Source organism: Myotis daubentonii, chromosome 2 (genome assembly GCF_963259705.1).
Source record: "Myotis daubentonii chromosome 2, mMyoDau2.1, whole genome shotgun sequence".
NCBI classification, from domain to species: Eukaryota; Metazoa; Chordata; class Mammalia; order Chiroptera; family Vespertilionidae; genus Myotis; species Myotis daubentonii.
In genome coordinates, this window is record NC_081841.1 from 108966443 (window position 1) to 108984942 (window position 18500).

The window sequence follows — 18500 nt, forward strand, 5'->3', positions numbered from 1 at the left end:
CATTCCTACCAGCAGTACTAGGGTTCCCTTTTATCCACATCCTCTCTAGCACTTGTCATTTGTTGATTTCTTGATGGTAGCCATTCTGACAGGTGTGAGGTGATACTTCATTGTCATTTTAATTTGCATCTCTCTGATGATCAGCAACGCAGTATTTTTTCACATGTCTCTTGGCCTTCTGTGTGTCCACTTTGAAGAAGTGTCTATTTAGGTCCTTTGTCCATTTTTAATTGGATTGTTGGTCTTCCTTTTGTTAAGTTGTATGAGTTCCTTATATATTTTGGATGTTAACCCTTCCTTAGATGTATCATTGCCAAATACGTTCTCCCATACATTGGGCTCCTTTCTTGCTTTGTTGATGGTTTCTTTTGCTGTGCAGAAGTTTTTAATGTTGATATAGTACCATTTGTTTATTTTATCCTTAAAACATTTCCTTTGCCCTAGGAGATGTATCCATAAACATATTTCTACAAGAGATGTCTGAGATTTTGCTACTTATGGTTTCTTCTAGGATTTTTATGGTTTCCCAACTTTAAGTCTTATCCATTTTGAGTTTATCTTGTCTATGGTATAAATCGGTGGTCTAATTTCATTTTTTTGAATGTATCTGTCCAATTTTCCCAACATCATTTATTGAAGAGACTATCTGAACTCCATTGTATGGCTTGGGTAGATTTCTGGGTCTCTGTTCTGTTCCATTGATCTTATGCCAATTCTTATGCCTGTTCTTGTGCCAATACCATGCTGTTTTGAAAAAGTATAGTGTCTTTGTAGTATAATTTGATATCTGGTATTGTGATTACTCCAACTTTGTTCTTCTTTCTCAAGATTACTGCAGCTATTAGGGCTTTTTTTTTTTTTTGTTCCATATAAATTTATGGAGTATTTGTTCTAGATCTATCAATCCATGAACACAGTATATTCTTCCACTTGTTTATATCTTCCACTATCTCTTTTTTCAACAACCTGAAGTTTTCCAAGTATAGGTCTTTTACCACCTTGGTTAACTTTATTCCTAAGTATCTTAATGTTTTTGTTGCAATGGTAAATGAGATTGTTTGTTTAGTTTCTCTGTCTGAGAAGTCATTATCTACACTAATAAAAGAGAAACATGGTAATTGGCGTACGACCGCTACCCTTTTCATTGGCTAATCAGCGAGATATGCAAATTAACTGTCAGCCAAGATGGCCGCCGGCAGCCAGGCAGCTTGAAACTAACATGAGGCTTGCTTGCCTCAGTGATGGAGGAAACCAACGTTCCCCACCTGCGGCTGCAGGCCTCTGAGCCGGCAGTTTAAGAAACATTGTAACAAATACCGCCCAACTTCAGCCAGCAGGATCGCAACATTGTATGTAAAGGCCTGAAACCTACTTTTAGCAGCGGAGGCGGCCTAAGAGCTGGAGCCAAGCCTCAAGCTAAAGCTGGCCCAGAATAAAAAAAAAAAAAGGAAAAAGGAGCATTTGGGAGTTCAGTCACCCCCAGCCTGAAAACAGCCCTCAGCCCCTCACCCAGACTGGCCAGGCACCCCAGTGGGGACCCCCACCCTGAAGGGTGTGTGACCAGCTGCAAACAGCCATCATCCCCTCACCCAGGCTGGCCAGGAACCCCAGTGGGGACCCCCACCCTGATCCAGGACACCCTTCAGGGCAAACGAGCTGGCACCCACCCATGCACCAGGCCTCTATTCTATATAGTAAAAGGGTAATATGCCTCCCAGCACCGGGATCAGCGGAGCCGAGAGGCCTCCCAGCACTGGGATCAGCATGACAGGGGGCAGCGCCCCAACCCCCTGATCGGCCCTGCTCTGTGGGTGATAGAGGGCAGCGCCCCAACCCGCTGATCCGCCCTGCTCTGTGTGTGACAGGGGACGGTGCCCCAACTCCCCTATCGGCCCTACTCTGTGAGTGACAGGGGGGAGCTCCTCAACCCCCTGATGGGCCCCGCTCTGTGCGTGACAGGAGGGAGCTCCCCAACCCCCTGATGGGCCCTGCTCTGTGTGTGACAGGGGGCAGCACCCCAACCCCCGGATTGGCCCTGCTCTGTGTGTGACGGGGGTGGCGCCGCAACCTCCCCATCGACCCTGCCTTGAGTGTGACTGGGTGGTGCCCCAACCCCCCATTCGGCCCTGCTCTGAGCCCGACCAGGGGCTGCACCTAGGGATTGGGCCTGCTCTCTGCCACCCGGGAGCAGGCCTAAGCCAGCAGGGCGTTATCTCCCGAGGGGTCCCAGACTGCTAGAGGGCACAGGCCGGGCTGAGGGACCCCCTCCTCCCCCCCGAGTGCACAAATTTTTGTGCACCGGGCCTCTAGTCTATAATAATAAAAGAGTAATATGCAAATCAACTGAACAACAAAACAGCAGAACGACCACGCTATGACACACACTGGCACCAGGTCAGCCAAGGCAGGTGCAATGCGATTGGTTGGGGGGCCCACAATCACCCCACGATCACCCCACAGAAGGAGGCCCAGTCCACCTTCTGCAGTGTGATCAATGGTGGTCTCCATGATCGATCGCCCCAAAGAGGGAGGCCCAGGCCATGCTCTGTGTGGCGATCGATCTTGGAGTCCCGGCCGGGTGGGCGAGGCCTCCCTCTGAAGGGCAATCTGGGGGCCCCGTGATCGATTGCCCCACAGAAGGTGGCCCAGGCCAGCCAAGCGATCACACCCCATGCCTATCCCCCACAGAGGGAGGTGACTAGTGGCAGAGGAGGGGGTGCAGCCCAGCACAGATGGCAAACGGTGGCAGTGGCAGGGGCGGGGCCAGCTGCTGGCAGCCAGGGGAAGGAAAGCCCCGATAGGCCCTGATTGCCAGCCAGGCTTGGGAACCTACCCAAAGGTTCCCGGATTGCTAGAGGGCGCAGGCCGGGCTGAGGAACACCCCCCCCCCCTACACGATTTCGTGCACCAGGCCTCTAATTGGTTTATAAAAAAGCCATAAATTTTTGCATGTTAATTTTGTATCCTGCTACATTGCCAAATTCATTTCTTAAATCTAGTAGTTTTTTGGTGGAGTCTTTAGCATTTTCTATGTACAATATCATGTCATCTGCAAATAATGACAGTTTTACTTCCTCCTTTCCAATTTGGATGTCTTTTATTTCTTCTTCTTGTCTTATCGCTGTGGGTAGGACTTCCTTTACTATGTTGAAAAAGAGTGGTGAAAGCAGACTTCCCAGTCTTGTCCCTGTATTTATGGGGGATGCTTTTAGTTTTTCCCATTGAGTATGATGTTGGCTGTAGGTTTGTCATACATAGCCTTTATCATGTTGAGATATACTCCCTCTATTCCCACTTAGCTGAGAGTTTTTATCAAAATTGGGTGTTGGATTTTATCGAATGCTTTTTCTGCGTCTATTGATATGATCATGTGATTTTTGTCTTTCAATGTGTTTATGTGATGTATCACGTTTATTGATTTGCAAATATTGTACCAGCCTTGCATCCCTAGAATACACCCCACTTGGTCATGGTATATGATCTTTTTAATATATTTACTGGATCTAATTTGCTATTATATTGTTGAGGATTTTAGCATCTGTGTTTATCAGGGATATTAGCCAGTAATTCTCTTTCTTTGTAGTGTCTTTATCTGGTTTTGGAATTAGGATAACGCTGGCCTATAAAAAGAGCTTGTATACAAGCTTTCTCTTGTATTTTTTGGAATAGTTTGAGGAGTATAGGTGTTAGTTCTTCCTTTAATGTTTGGTAAAACTCCCTGTGAAGCCATGTGGACCAGGTCTTTTGTTTGGTGGGAGTTTTTTAATTACTGCTTATATTTCATCAGTTATTGGCCTGTTTAGGTTTTCTGATTCTTCCTGATTTGGTTTTGGGAGATTGTATTTTTCTAGGAAATTGTCCATTTCATCCACATTGTCCAGCTTGTTGGCATCTAGTTGTTCATAGTATTTTCTTACAATCCTTTGTATTTCTGTGGTGTCAATGGTTACTTCTTCACTTTCATTTCTGATTTTATTTATTTGGATCCTCTCTCTTTGTTTCTTGATGAGTCTAGCTAATTTCATCAATCTTGTTTATCCTTTTAAAGAAATAGCTCAAGGTTTCATTATTTTTTTTGTTTGTTTTTTTAGTCCCTATGTCATTTATTTCTGCTCTAATCTTTATTATTTCCTTCCTTCTACTTACTCTAGGCTTTTCTTGTTGTTCTCTTTCTAATTCTTTAAGTTGTAGGGTTGATTAGTTTATTATTAATTTTTCTTATTTTTTCAGGTAGGCCTGTAGTGCTATGAACTTCCTTCTCAGGGCTGCTTTTGCTGTGTCCCAGAAATTTTGGGTTGTGTGTATTCAGTTTTATTTGTTTCCAGGGAGTTTTTTATTTCTTTCTTGATCTCATTGGTAACCCATTCATCCTGTCTAATAAGGAAGGAATATGTTAATTGACTGCCCTGCCCTCAAAGATGGCAACACCCACAGCCAATAAGGGAGAAATATGCTAATTGGCAGCCCCATCCTCAAAGATGGCAGCACCTACAGCCAATAAGGAGGGAATATGCTAATTGACTGCCATGCCCTCAAAGATGGTGGCGCCCACAGCCACAAGGTGACCGGCAGGGGAGGGCAGTTGTGGGCGATCAGGCCAGCAGGGGAGGCCAGTTAGGGGTGACCAGGCCAACAGGGGAGGGCATTTGGGGGCGACCAGGCCTGCAAGGGAGGGCAGTTAGGGGTGACCAGGCCGGCAGGGGAGGGTAGTTAGGGGTGCCCGGGCCGGCAGGGGAGGGTAGTTGGGGGCTATCGGGCCGGCAGGGAAGTGGTTAGGCATCAATCAGGCTGGCAGGGGAGTGGTTAGGGGGTGACCAGGCTGTCAGGCAGAAGCAGTTAGGGGCAATCAGGCAGGCGAGCAGTTGGGAGCCAACAGTCCCAGATTGTGAGAGGAATGTCCAACTGCTGGTTTAAACCAGCAGTCAGACATCCCCCAAGGGGTCCCTGATTGGAGAGGGTGAAGGCCAGACTGAGAGGCCCCTCTCCAACGCCCCCCACACACGAATTTCATGCACCGGGCTTCTAGTATTTCATATATTTTAACATTTTGTAATATTTATTTCAGATTGTTTTTAATTAACAAAGTGACACCAGACCTGAAAACTCACCACCTCATTCCCTTCCCTCTCAGAGGACACCTGAAATGAGTGCATTCCTCCCTGTCATGAGTTTGCAGTGTTGCATACATAGTTCAATGCAGTACTATGTCTCAACTCGGGTTATTTATGAAGTTTGCTTTCCAATTTTCTTTTTCCTGCATTTTGGGATGTGTGTATGTTTTATCCTCTTTCTCGTTGTGACTTTTTCTGTGATGTTTGAGTATACTGCTGTGTCCTCATGTTCAGGAGTGTGCAGCTGAATCCAAGCAGGAACTCCAAGGCATGAATGAGGCTGTTTGAGGGCCACCTGCCACAGGCCATTTATCTGACTTGTCCACTCGGGGATCTGCAGATCTCTCCCCCAGGGAAGACTAAAAAAGGAAGCCCTAGCTGGGCCAAGAGGAAAGGAGGCAGGGGGAATTTACAATTTAGGTGGTGTTAAGGAGAACCTCCCTGAGTAGACATTTACAGTCATGCTGGAAGGTAGGGAGGGTACTGCCTTTTGGGCATCTGGGAAACTAACATTACTGACAAGTGGAGAGCAAAGGTCTCCATGCAGGAGGTGGCATGCCTTGGTATATATTTATCCTCTTTATACATTTCAAATACTTGTCCTAGTTCATTGCTTGACTTTTTAATTTCTTTTGTCAAATAGAATTTTTCTATAGAAATTTTGCTTTTTGAAAATACGTGGCACCCTAACCGGTTTGGCTCAGTGGATAGAGCATCGGCCTGTGGACTGAAGGATCCCAGGTTCAATTCCAGTCAAGGGCATATGCCAGGGTTGTGGACTTGATCCCCAGTGGTGGGCGTGCAGGAAGCAGCCAATCAATGATTCTCTCTCATTGATGTTTCTATCTCTCTCTCCCCCTCCCTTCCTCTCTGAAATCAATAAAAATATTTTTAAAAAAGAAAATGTATTCAAATATATTTAAAAAGAAAGAAAATATGTGGCTTCACTTGCTTGTTGCTTTACAAAGTCCTTCTTTTCCCCAAGATTTTCCTATTTTTTTGTAGTTTTACAGCTTTATTTTTCCTGTTTAGTTTTAACATAAATTTTCTATTTATTCAAAATAGAAATAAATTGAAAATGGGAATCTGTATTTTTTTCTTCATGCATAGTCAGTTGTCCTGGCACCATATTCAACTAGTCCCTTAGTCCTCATTAATTTTAAATACCCATTAACTAAATTCTGTAACTGAGTCCACTTCTAAATTGTTTATGCTATTCTATTAATCTTTTTACCTCTTCCTTTTTCTACCACACTTTACCATCACTAAAACTTTTTGGTGTCTGCCAAATACTAGTAGAACATCCCTGCTCCAACTTGTTCTTTTTTTTAATTTTTTATTCATTATTTTTTAAAGAGAGAGAGAAACATTGATTTATTTCACTTATTTATGCTCCTTGTTTGTGCCCCAGCCAGGGATTGAACCCACAACCTCGGGACGATGCTCCAACCAATGAGCTACCCAGCCAGGACCCAACTTGTTCTTAAAAAAAAAAAATTGATCCAAGCTGGTTTTGCTCAGTGGATAGAGCTTCGGCTTGCAGACTGAAGGGTCCCAGGTTTGATTCTGATCCAGGGCACATACCTTTGGTTGTAGGCTCAAAACCCAGCCCTGGTCAGGTTGCATGCAGGTGGCAACCAATCAATGTATCTTTCTCACATCAATGTTTCTCTCTCTCTGTCTCTCACCCTCCCTTATACTCTCTCTAAAAATCAATGGAAAAATATCCTTGGTGAGGATTAACAACAACAAAATAACCTGTTCATCTTTATTTTTTCTTCTGGATGAATATTTACATATATTTAAAAGTTCATTTTGTTATTTTGAGAAAATTCCTTATAACTTTTCTTTTTTTCTTTCCTTCTTTTTAAGGCCTTACCTATAAGAAGCTAAACCGGCTTGACGAGGCTTTGGACTGTTTCCTGAAGCTTCATGCAATCCTGAGAAACAGCGCTCAAGTTTTGTACCAAATAGCCAATGTGTATCTTACATGAAAAATTTAGGGATCATTATTAATTCATTCAGTTGGTAATTGTGTACCAATTATTAAGTAAGCTTAACCAACTAAGTAATTGATGAGGATAATATTTTAAAACCTAATAGATTAATATATAATAAAAATATTTTTTGAGCAATCCTGTTTTAAAGGATCATTTGCATTTTAAGAGGAATTATTTAAAGGTTAAAACTATTATTAATTTTTAGAAATAATCATTAAAGTAATTGAGTATAATGTGTTGAGTACTCATAAGCTAATTATCAAATGTAAATTAGATAGTTTACAATGTATTAACTCTGAGTTTTAGAGGGTTTTTTTGAAGCAGTAACTAATTAAAAGGAAAATATTGTTTATTATTGATTAGTACTATTAATTGAATTTGAACTTATTCTTTCTGTTCACTCAGTAGTCTACTCATTGACTGTGGGCTGTATGTGCCATATTTTACTTAGGATTCAGGACCTGCTGAAATATAAAACATTGCTCTCCTGTCAGTTTCTTCTGCAACTCTTAGCTTTTCTGTAGTTGATTTTTTCCCCTGCTCTTGGTTGGAAGAGCAGAAATCTGTTAATGTTTTTAATGTCTTTGACACTATTTGAAAAAAAACTTTAATTTCTCTTCTTATTTTAAAAACTAGAGGCCCGGTGCACGACTATGCACGGGTGGGGTCCCTCTGCCTGGCTGGCGATTGGGCCTGATCGGGGCCAACTGGGGCCAGCCAGCCATCAGGGAGGCACCGAGGGAGGTTGGCCAGCCTTGGGGGGGAGGGACTGTGGGAAGTGGACCAGCCACCAGAGGTTGGCTGTGGGAGCGCACTGACCACTCGGCTGGCCGGGGGGAGAGACTGTGAGAGGTTGGCCAGCCACAGGAGGTTGGCCAGCCACAGGAGGTTGGCTCTGGGAGCGCACTGACTACCAGGGGGCAGCTCCTGCATTGAGCGTCTGCCCCATGGTGGTCAGAGAATGTCATAGCGACCAGTCGACAGGTTGTTCGGTTGTCTGGTCATTTGGTCACTTAGGCTTTTATATTTAGAGATAATAAGCTTTGAAAACTTTGGGAAGGATTAAAATTTTATGAAGGTTTAAGTTATTATTATCTTGATATAAACTTTATGCAAATACATTTAGAAAAAAGTATATTATGAAGTGTACCATTAAAAATTTTGTTAATCCTCACTTGAGGATATTTTTTCCATTGTTTTTCAGAGAAAGTGGAAGGAAGGGAGGAAGGGGGAGAGAGAAAGAAAAAGATTAACATAAGAGAGACACATCAACTTGCTGCCTCCCTAACACACCCTGACTAAGAGTGGGGAGCGAACCCTCAACCCAGGTGTGTGCCCTTGACCAGGAATCGAAAGTGCAACTCTTTGGCACATGGTTTGATGCTCTAATCACTGAGAAATACCAGCCAGGGCACCATTAATAAGTTTAAGTAGTATCTGGCATATTATTGGTAGAGTAGATTTTAAAAATTTTATTAAAATATTTAGTTGTAGAGCAAATTACTTAATAGTTATTTCTTTTAGCCTTTTTGTTTTGTCTATTTAATTTCGCTGAAATTGCCAGTATCATGATCAATTTGGACCCAGTAAAGTAATTGATATGCTTAAGGCTATTTGAATATATTTCCTTATTTTTGTGTATTCCTTATGGTATCGCATTTTTCATCATTAAAAACAGGAGACTCTTATTTTTTTAAAAAAAGGATTAGAATAGGTGTGAACAAGGTATCTGAGTGTATGCAAAGGACCTCCTAAGCACACAAAAAAGAACTCCCTATGTGTGGCTCATAATCTAATTAGGAAAACTCACAGGAAAATACATGAAACTATGCCCTGAATATGTTGAATGTGTTACAAGAGATAGGATGGTTGAATACGACACTCGGGCATTTTATTAAGGACAAACTTTGGACAGTGCTTTGGAAATCGATACTATGGATGGAAATGAGGCAAAGGAAAAGCCAAGTGTACATATGGAACAAGAGTCACGTACAGTGCTGCTCCATTTTTCGTTTTCATCCCTAAGGAAATCCAGAATAAATAGTATTAGATAGTACATCACTATAGCCTAGGGCAGTGGTCGGCAAACTGTGGCTCACGAGCCACATGCGGCTCTTTGGCCCCTTGAGTGTGGCTCTTCCACAAAATACCACATGCAGGCGTGCATGTACAGTGCGATTGAAACTTCATGGCCCATGCGCAGAAGTCGGTATTTTGTGGAAGAGCCAAACTCAAGGGGCCAAAGAGCCGCATGTGGCTCGCGAGCCACAGTTTGCCAACCACTGGCCTAGGGAATCATTTGAATCATTTTTGTTGTAATGTTATTTTTAGGTTTGCTTATTGATCAGTGAATTCAGAATAACTGTGTTATCCTTAACTGAAATTGTCCAAGATATGAATTAATGGAAGATCCCAATCAAGCTATTGAATGGTTAATGCAGCTGATCAGTGTTGTTCCAACTGATTCTAGAGCTCTGTCTAAACTAGGAGAATTATATGATAGTGAAGGAGATAAGTCGCAAGCATTTCAATACTACTATGAGGTAGGCGGATAATCTTTCCTTCTACTTTTTAGCTTTTATGAATTGTTTTATAAAATGCAGTGGCCTTTTAACTTACAGTTTTTTAAATTGTTGACACTATTACAGATGTCCCCCAATGTTCCGCCCCTTTACCCACCTTCTACTAGCCCCTGCCCCCCTCTCTCTGGCCATCACTACACTGTAGAAATGTTTATTAGTTTTTAAATGAAAAATAATTTAAAATTAAACATTTGTGGAATATAAAGTTGTTTATTAATTTTAATAAAAATGAAATTAGTACAGACTCATTTTTCTCAACACATGATTTTCATGTCTTTTTTATTCTATTACATATTTAATTTGACTCAGATTATGTATCAGTACATAAAAAAGATACAGATAGTCAAAAAATGTGTAAAACAAGTCTTGTTTTCTAAATCTTGTATAGTTTCAAAATCTTTTGAAGTGTATATGACAGCTTATACTTCTTTTATTAAGAAATTCTATAATGGATACATTAATCACTCAGTAGGTAAAATGTCCAAGAAGTAAATTATGCATTGCAACTGAAGTTGTATTGTCATGTTCTGTATTTTCTCTAGTCATACAGGTATTTCCCTTCTAACATCGAAGTCATTGAGTGGCTTGGAGCCTATTATATTGACACCCAGTTTTGTGAAAAAGCCATTCAGTACTTTGAAAGAGCTGCTCTTATACAGTAAGTAACCATATTTATGTTTATGTTTAATTTAATGTCTCCTGATGAGATTTTATTTTATTTATAGAATTAGAATCTGATAGACACATTAAGTTCATGAACAAATATTAATGAACATTCATTATTTCCATTTTCTTGTGTTATGTTCCATTTTACTTGGTCTTTATTGTGATAAATATATTTCCTTTTTATGCAAAAGTTTTTAAAATACTGCTTTAAAATACTCTTCTTTATGTATTTTTCTTACTCATATCTCAGCAAACAAGTATTGTTTCTTTATCAGCCAGAAAAATTGCTATCTCAAAATAGTCACGGGATATAAAGTACAGCATAGGGAATGTAGTCATAACATTATAATAACTATGGATGGTGTTAGGTGAGCACTGGAAATATCAAAGAAGCACTTAATAAATTATATGATTGTCTATTTACTATGCTGTACACCTGAAACTAATACAAAATAATATTGAATGTAAACTGTAATTGAAAAATAAAATTTTTAAAGAGAAAAATAAAGTTAAAAAAAGAAAAAGAAAAAAATTTTTTTACTTCCCCAGAAAAAAAGAAAATTACTATCTCAGTTCTAGAACAAAGTTTCATTTCTGAAATAAGTTTCAATTTATAATTGATATACATTGTATATTAAAAATTAAACTTCTAAAGATATCTTTAATTTTATATCAGTGTTTTGTACATGTATGTTTCAAAAATAATTGAAATACTAGTATATAATATTCTGCTTTGTATTTGGCCAAATTTAATTTTAACATTAAATATGACTTTGAATCATTTGAATGATAAAGGAATGCTTAATAATTTGAGTGATCTCTGTGTAGAATTTGTATTATATAATTAATTTTTGTGACATTTGTTTCACCAAACATTTTGAGAATTATAAAACAAAAAGCATAGGGGGATAGCTTTAACTTAAATTATATGCTCTAGATATAGCTGCAGAGAAAATGCATTGTAACTTTTTTATTATACTTAACTAGAGGCCCGGTACACAAAAATTTGTGTACTTGGGGGGGTCCCTCAGCCCGGCCTGTGCCCTCTCACAGTCTGGGACCCCTCGGGGGATGACCACCTGCTGGCTTAGGCCTGCTCCTCAGGGGATTGGACCTAAGCTGGCAGTCAGACATCCCTCTGGCAGCCCGGAGCCCTCGGGGGATGTCCACTTGCCAGCAGGGAGCAGGCCTAAGCTGCAGTCGGACATCCTTAGCGCTGCTGAGGAGGTGGGAGAGGCTCCCACCACCATCGCTGCACTGGCAGCCGTCAGCCTGGCTTGTGGCTGAGTAGAGCTCCCCTTGTGGGAGCACACTGACCACCAGGGGGCATCTCCTGCATTGAGCGTCTGCCCCCTGGTGGTCAGTGTGTGTCATAGTGACCAGTCATTCCCAGTCGTTCTGCTGTTAGGGTCAATTTGCATATTACCCTTTTATTATATGGGATAGAGGCCTGGTGCACGGGTGGGGGCTGGCTGGTTTGCTCTGAAGGGTGTCCCGGATCAGGATGGGGGTCCTGCTGGAGTGCCTGGCCAGCCTGGGTGAGGGGCTGAGGGCTGTTTTCAGGCTGGCCACATCCCCTTCAGGTTGGGGGGTCCGGCTGGGGTGCTGGCCAGTCTCGGTGAGTGGCTGATGGCTGTTTGCAGGCTGGCCATGGCCCCCAGCCACCCAAGCTCCCAGTGGAGGATGGCTGGAGCAGGTATCTGGGATTTATTTATCTTCTATAATTGAAACTTTGTTGCCTTGAGCGGAGGCCACAGCCAGCCAGGGCAGGCGGGAACCTTGGCTTCCTCCATCACTGGGACAACCAAGCATCCTGCTTGCTCCAGCTCCGTGGCAGCCAGCCGCCATCTTGGTTGGGTTAATTTGCATATAGTCGCTCTGATTGGCTGGTGGGCATGGCTTGGGCATAGTGGAGGTGCAGTCAATTTGCATGTTTCTCTTTTATTAGATTAGATCCTAATTCTAACCTTGTTAGCTCAGGTAAGACCCTTCCTCCTTTGAGACTCCATCTACCATTGTTCCCAAATGAATGTCACATGTTGACCTCATCTAGTTCATGTTCTTTCTATCCCATCAGTAGTCTAGCCTCACAAGTGTCAACCTCCCCAAATTCATTGATCTAGATTAGCCATCTAGATCTTACCTGATTGATTACCACCCAGCATATTTTTACCAATAAAATATTTTATTATAACACCCAGCTGTCTAAACATAACCTCTCTTCTCCCTCACCCCTACTCTCCAGTGTACCTCTCTCAGGTAAGACCAAGACCTCTAGTCTCTTGACCCTCATTCCTCTCACAGGCTCTCCAGGCTTTAGTTCTGAACCGATTCTTCCTAGGCTGCTTCGTTGTTCACATCTGTGCTCTTTCTTACCAACATTTTTTGGTTATTTTGCTGTCCCATTTGTCCCCCAAAATTTCATGGGTTGATACAGCCTTTTCACTCTTGTTTGCAGCCTGGGAAGATCTATCATACATAGGTAAACTGATGCCACACATATTTGTGTTATGTGAACACTGCTCATCAATCTGATGTGTTTCTCATTAACTCCCCTTTTTATTTCCCTCACAGATCACCTCAACTTTCATTTTGTACTTCAGTTTACCTGAAAATAAAAGCCTTTTCCAGGAACTCCCCTAATATTTCCCTCTCCCTGCTTCCCTATAAATTTGCTTCCACTTGCATCTGGATTTGCCTCCTTCTGACTAAATGACCGAGACATTCCATATGCATTGGTTACCTCTCCTATTCCTGTGCCATACATCAGAATTTCCACTTTATGGAGGGGTGCTGGTTTCTTTGCCTTGGTAAGAGAGTTTGGAAATAGATGACAGTGATAGTTGCACAACATTGCAAATGTAATTAATGCCACTGAGTTGTGTACCTAAACATGGTTAAAATGACAAGTTTTTGTTATATCTGTCTTAATGATAACTTTTTAAAATTATTAATGTAATATATCTAAGCTTTTGAATTACACACTTTAAATGGGTGACTTATATGTTACATGAGTTATGTCTCAAAGCTGTTACAAAAGGATACATGCTATGTTAGCTCATTCATGTGAAGTTCAGAAACAGACTAAGTCAACCGTTTTAAAGTCAGGATGATAGTTACCGTCACAGGTGAAGGAGGGGATGGTGGAAGGGAGCAGGAAGGACACATCTGGGGTCTTGGCAGTGTCCTGTTTCTTGAACTGCAGAGCAGTTACTTGTGTATTCACTTTAAGACAATTTCCGGAGCTGTACAGCTGTTTTGTGTGCTTTTCCATGTGTTTTACTTCACAATAAAAGATTTAAAAGTTAAAGAAAAAAGATAATACAAGCCAAGAAAGGAGTACTGCCCCACCCTAGTGGCACCATTTGGAAATGGGGGGGGGGGGCATTTTATGGTCTTGATGATGGGGACACACAGTGGGTATTACGTGTGCAGCTGCCTGAGATGGTGAATACTCAGTAATGTGTAGAGGATTTGCATAGTGAACAGGGTCACCCCAAATGCTAACAGCACCTTCCACCAAACACTGCACTAGAAGAGAGCATGTTAATCATATGGCTTTGTCACTGAGATTGTCATCTTAAAACTCGAAAGTCTTTTCTCTGGGGCCATTTGATGTGTTCAAGGAAAAGTGTCAACCTGACTGCTGCCATTCCAGTAGCTGAAAGGGGCCCGGGCTTAGGGCCTCACTGTTCCAGAAGTGACTTCTCACTTCATCCTCCAGTTTTCATATCTCATCTCAAACCAGCCTGAGCCCTGACTACAGCCTCCCTGAGTAACTCCTAGAACAGTGGTTCTCAACCTTCCTCATGCCGCGACCCTTTAATACAGTTCCTCATGTTGTGGTGACCCCCAACCATAAAATTATTTTCATTGCTACTTCATAACTGTAATTTTGCTACTGTTATGAATTGTAATGTAAATATCTGATATGCAGGATGGTCTTAGGCGACCCCTGTGAAAGGGCCGTTTGACCCCCAAAGGGGTCATGACCCACAGGTTGAGAACCGCTGTCCTAGAGCATGGGGGCCAGCTACTTCCCAGTAACATTGCTAGTCTGTCTTCCTGTTGTAGTTCCTTGCCTTGTCCTCCCTCCTCTGTCCTGCTGATTCCAGTTCTCCAGCATTTCTGGAGATTTTCAGGGAAGATCTCCTTCTCCTCACATGCCCTTTGTACACCCTTGAGTTTAGCTTTTTCTGCCCTGCTGAAGGCAGTTTCTATCTCCTTCATCCATCACCCATCATCTGTGGCTTTATACCATTCCAGTTTCATCTGAGGTGGAGCTTGAGACTGCCTTTCTCCTTCTTGTTTTTTGGGGTTAATTTCTAGAATAGACATTGCAACGTAAAAAGTCTTTACTCTGCCCTCTTAAAACCAAGTCATGATTCTCCTTCAGGTACTTACTTATTTATTCCAAACACAGAAATAATTCTCCCCAGTGGCAATTTTCAAACTTCATCTCATTGCTTTGTGGAAGTGTGAAATAAGGGATTAATATGGAATATTATACTGGTATATACTGTTGGGGGTGTGACCTTAGACATAGCTCTTACCCTTGGCTGGTCTGTTTCTTTTTTTAAGGTGAATGGATAGAATGAAATACTATCTGAGGCCACTTCTATTTCTAAAATACCATCATTCTCTAACTTAAAGCCAAACCATTGCAGATTTAAAATACTTAAAGCCTTTAGTACAGCTCTGTACTTATTATACTGTGCTAGGCAATTTGTAGCCAATTTGCTATGATTTTTTGGTACATTATTTTATATATCTTACTTACGCTATCTGTAAAATAATGGTATTTTTCTTTACTATGAGGATGGAGGAGAAAAATAGGCATTCATTCAAGAAATGAACTTGGCACAGTTGACATAGTTCAGTGATTGAGCATTGACCTTGAAATCAGGAGGTCAAGGTTCGATTCCCAGTCAAGGCACATGCCCAGGTTGTGGGCTTAATTCCCAGTCGGGGGCATGCAGGAGGCAGCCAATCGTTATTTCTCTCTCATCTATCTTTCTATCTCTCCCTCTCCCTTCCTCTCTCTCTAAAAATCAATAAAAACATATTTTTAAAAATTTCACAGTCCTGACCTTGAAGGAAGCAATCAAGATATGTAATAGAATATGCAAAGAAGGAGTACTTAGTGAATATTGACACCCATTATGTGTCAGGCGTCATGCCCAGTCCTTCATATACAAAGGCTATGCTACCCTCACAAGTTTATGGATTAATAAGGTTCAGAAACCTAAATAACACTGCAGAATATTAAGTGCCATATGAAAGAAACTGTAGAGTGTTGAGCAAGTCCATGGAACAGTCTATCCCAGCCTGCCCAGCAGAGTGTGATGAGGTCAGCAGAAGCCTTCACGTGGAGGGGCTGGCCTGTGCTGAGGACTAGAGTGTAGACATGTAGCATGCAGGCATTTGTGTTCCTGTCTGAATTTTGTCGTAGCAGGGCATGGTGGAAAACTCATGAAGAGGCAAAAGATTACAAAAAGTGAGAAAATGGGATTGGGATCTTGGATTATCATGCAGTTGAAGGAGAGGTGATGGATTTTAAGGAGGAAAATAATATGGTTAGATACATATTTTATGTAGATGAAAGCACATGGCTGTGTAGGCAGTGGATTTGAGGTTGAGTACTAGTAACTTGCATAGGTAGCAGGGCTATGACCTGTGTATTTCGAGAGCTTGTAGGTTCACCGTCCAATTGAGTAGGTGCCATAACTATAAAGCCATCAAGTAAATAGAAGGGAGATTCTAAAAGGAAATGAGAAGAGCATTAATTATTCCCTAGTGTTTTATATCTTGTTTTTCTTACATAAATCCTGATTATGGTTATTTATTTTAGAAAATTAATTTTAAGGGAAAGGGAGGGATGAATAGAATTCTCTTTTTATGTTTTTATTGATTTCAGAGAGAGGAAGGAAGAGGGAGAGAGAGATAAAAACATCAATGATGAGAGAGAATCATTGATCGCTGCCTCCTGCACTCCCCTTACTGGGGATCGAGCCCACAACCCAAGCATGTTCCTTTGACCAGAATCGAACCTGGGACCCTTCAGTCTGCAAGCCAATGCTTTAGCCACTGAGCTAAACCAGTTAGGGTTAGAATTCTTTTTATTCTCTCTTAAGTTGAAGCCTCATTGTTCAAACACAAGGTCAAAAATTGCCTCTTAGGTGCTAAATTTGCAAGCCTAAGCCTAGATTTCTAAGCCTAGGTATAAGATTATGGCAAAACTAATAATAATGTTTAAAAATAGCAGTCATTGGGGGGAAGGAGGGACATATGTAATATTTTCAGCAATAAAAAATTATTTTTTAAAAAAGAACTTAATAATAAAAAAATAGAATGCAGTGGTCTTTAACCAAACAGGTTAAAGTTTCTCATAAAAATTTCTAAATAAAGGCATGAACTGGATTGAAGGGCTTTAAAATTTAAATTTATTAATATAAATATGACAGATAATAAGGAAGGAAGTTGTATGTATGCTCTTTTCAGTAATAAAGATGATCTAATCAGAGGTCAAAAAGTAATTGAAAGATAGTACATATTTGTAGCTTTATAAATATATTTGAACATCTCAGATTATTTTTGTTTCCTTTCTAATTTCATATCATTTATTTCTCTTATAGACCCACGCAAGTGAAATGGCAGCTGATGGTAGCTAGTTGTTTTAGAAGAAGTGGTAAATGCTTTTATTTTATTCATTTTTAACATATTTTGCTGCTTTTGTCTTTTAGGTAATTATGCATAAAATGTATTCCAATTGCATATTTATTTATTAAAACATTAACTTTTGATAACTACACATATTTGAAGCATTATATGAAAAACATAATAATTACTACAGACAGAAAAAAGTTATGCTTTAAAAGTAGGGCTTAATCATGTATTTCAGCACCTCTGTTAGACACAGATTTATTATCTCTCAAAGTTAACATGTAATCATTTTCACAAGATAGCCACAGAAAAAAACAGGCATTCTGTACACATCAATTTATATTCCATTTTCTGCCACCTAATTCTAAATGTCCTATGTGTGTGGCCACATTAATGAGACTGTCTCCACCTTCCTGAGGAAGGCCCAGGACTGGAACACTGGATTTATATTTTTATACCAGATATCATTTGTGTTTCCAGCAATTGCTCTACTAGGTTCTGTGCTGTTGACCCCTGTCCTGAAGGGTAGCGATGTTAATAGTTTTGAACTGACATGAATGATGTTTAAAATACAGAGATTGAGCAGGAGATGAGCGTTAACAAATATGTGATCCCTCTTGTAGAGCATACATATGGCCCAGGAAAAGAAACTCCTCAATCCCAGGGAAGCATTTGTTACAAAAGTGTTAACAGGGTTCTCTTGCCTAGTGCTGTAGCTTCTTTCTTGATGGATCTCTGTGAGCTCCTTCAGAGTGCCATCAAAATACGTATTCTGTGTCATCCTCAAGTCATTGAGAGGGTTAATCTATGATGAAACTGTGTGTCCTATCAAATAACATATAACATATAACATATACACTTTATTTATCTCAGCTGAGTTCTGATTGCCTCTGTTCATTTCCACATCAGTCATATGTAGAGTGTACATACATGGGGTATTCTGAATAATTTAAAGACATACACCTTCTTGAGTTATTGAAGGGCAGGTTAGAAAAGAAACTAATGTTTTTTGAGAACTTGCTATGAGTTAGATGCTTCCTCTCTATTTGATTTCATTCTCACAACAACACTTTGAGGTTAGCACAGCCATCCTTCTTGCGACCTGAGGCCCAGAGAGATTCTTAGCTCATTCACTGAGATTTTAGTCAAGACCTTTGACCCAAAATTCATTTATCTAATTCTTTGCTGTTTCATGAAGCTCAATTATTTTATTACAAAACAAAATGTTTCCTATAAACATTTTAATATTTCAAAATGATAACTACAAAAAAATGTTTCATCTTTTCCAACTAAGTGAATGACATTGAAGTTATTAACTCTATCATGTAAATTTTTCTAAATTTTCAGTTGTTCACTTGAAACAATCAATTTTTAGGAAATTAAATGGATCTTAATTTGTACCACAAACATTTATTTTAAGAAGTGGAACTAATAGTTAACCACCATTCATTTCCTTCTGCTCTAAACCTTTCAAATTT

The 18500-nt window shown here is 40.6% G+C and overlaps 1 protein-coding gene across 4 annotated transcripts in view; it reads left to right on the forward strand.

The window, feature by feature from the left end:
* The window catches only part of IFT88 (intraflagellar transport 88), a 164550-nt gene that overhangs the window by 73820 nt on the left and 72230 nt on the right, over positions 1-18500 (forward strand). For all 4 annotated transcript variants that reach the window (XM_059684205.1, XM_059684203.1, XM_059684202.1 and 1 more), the window contains 4 exons: positions 6984-7092; positions 9504-9654; positions 10236-10351; positions 16995-17047. In XM_059684205.1, coding sequence (XP_059540188.1) covers positions 6984-7092; positions 9504-9654; positions 10236-10351; positions 16995-17047 — 429 coding nt within the window. The remainder of the gene's footprint in view (positions 1-6983; positions 7093-9503; positions 9655-10235; positions 10352-16994; positions 17048-18500) is intronic.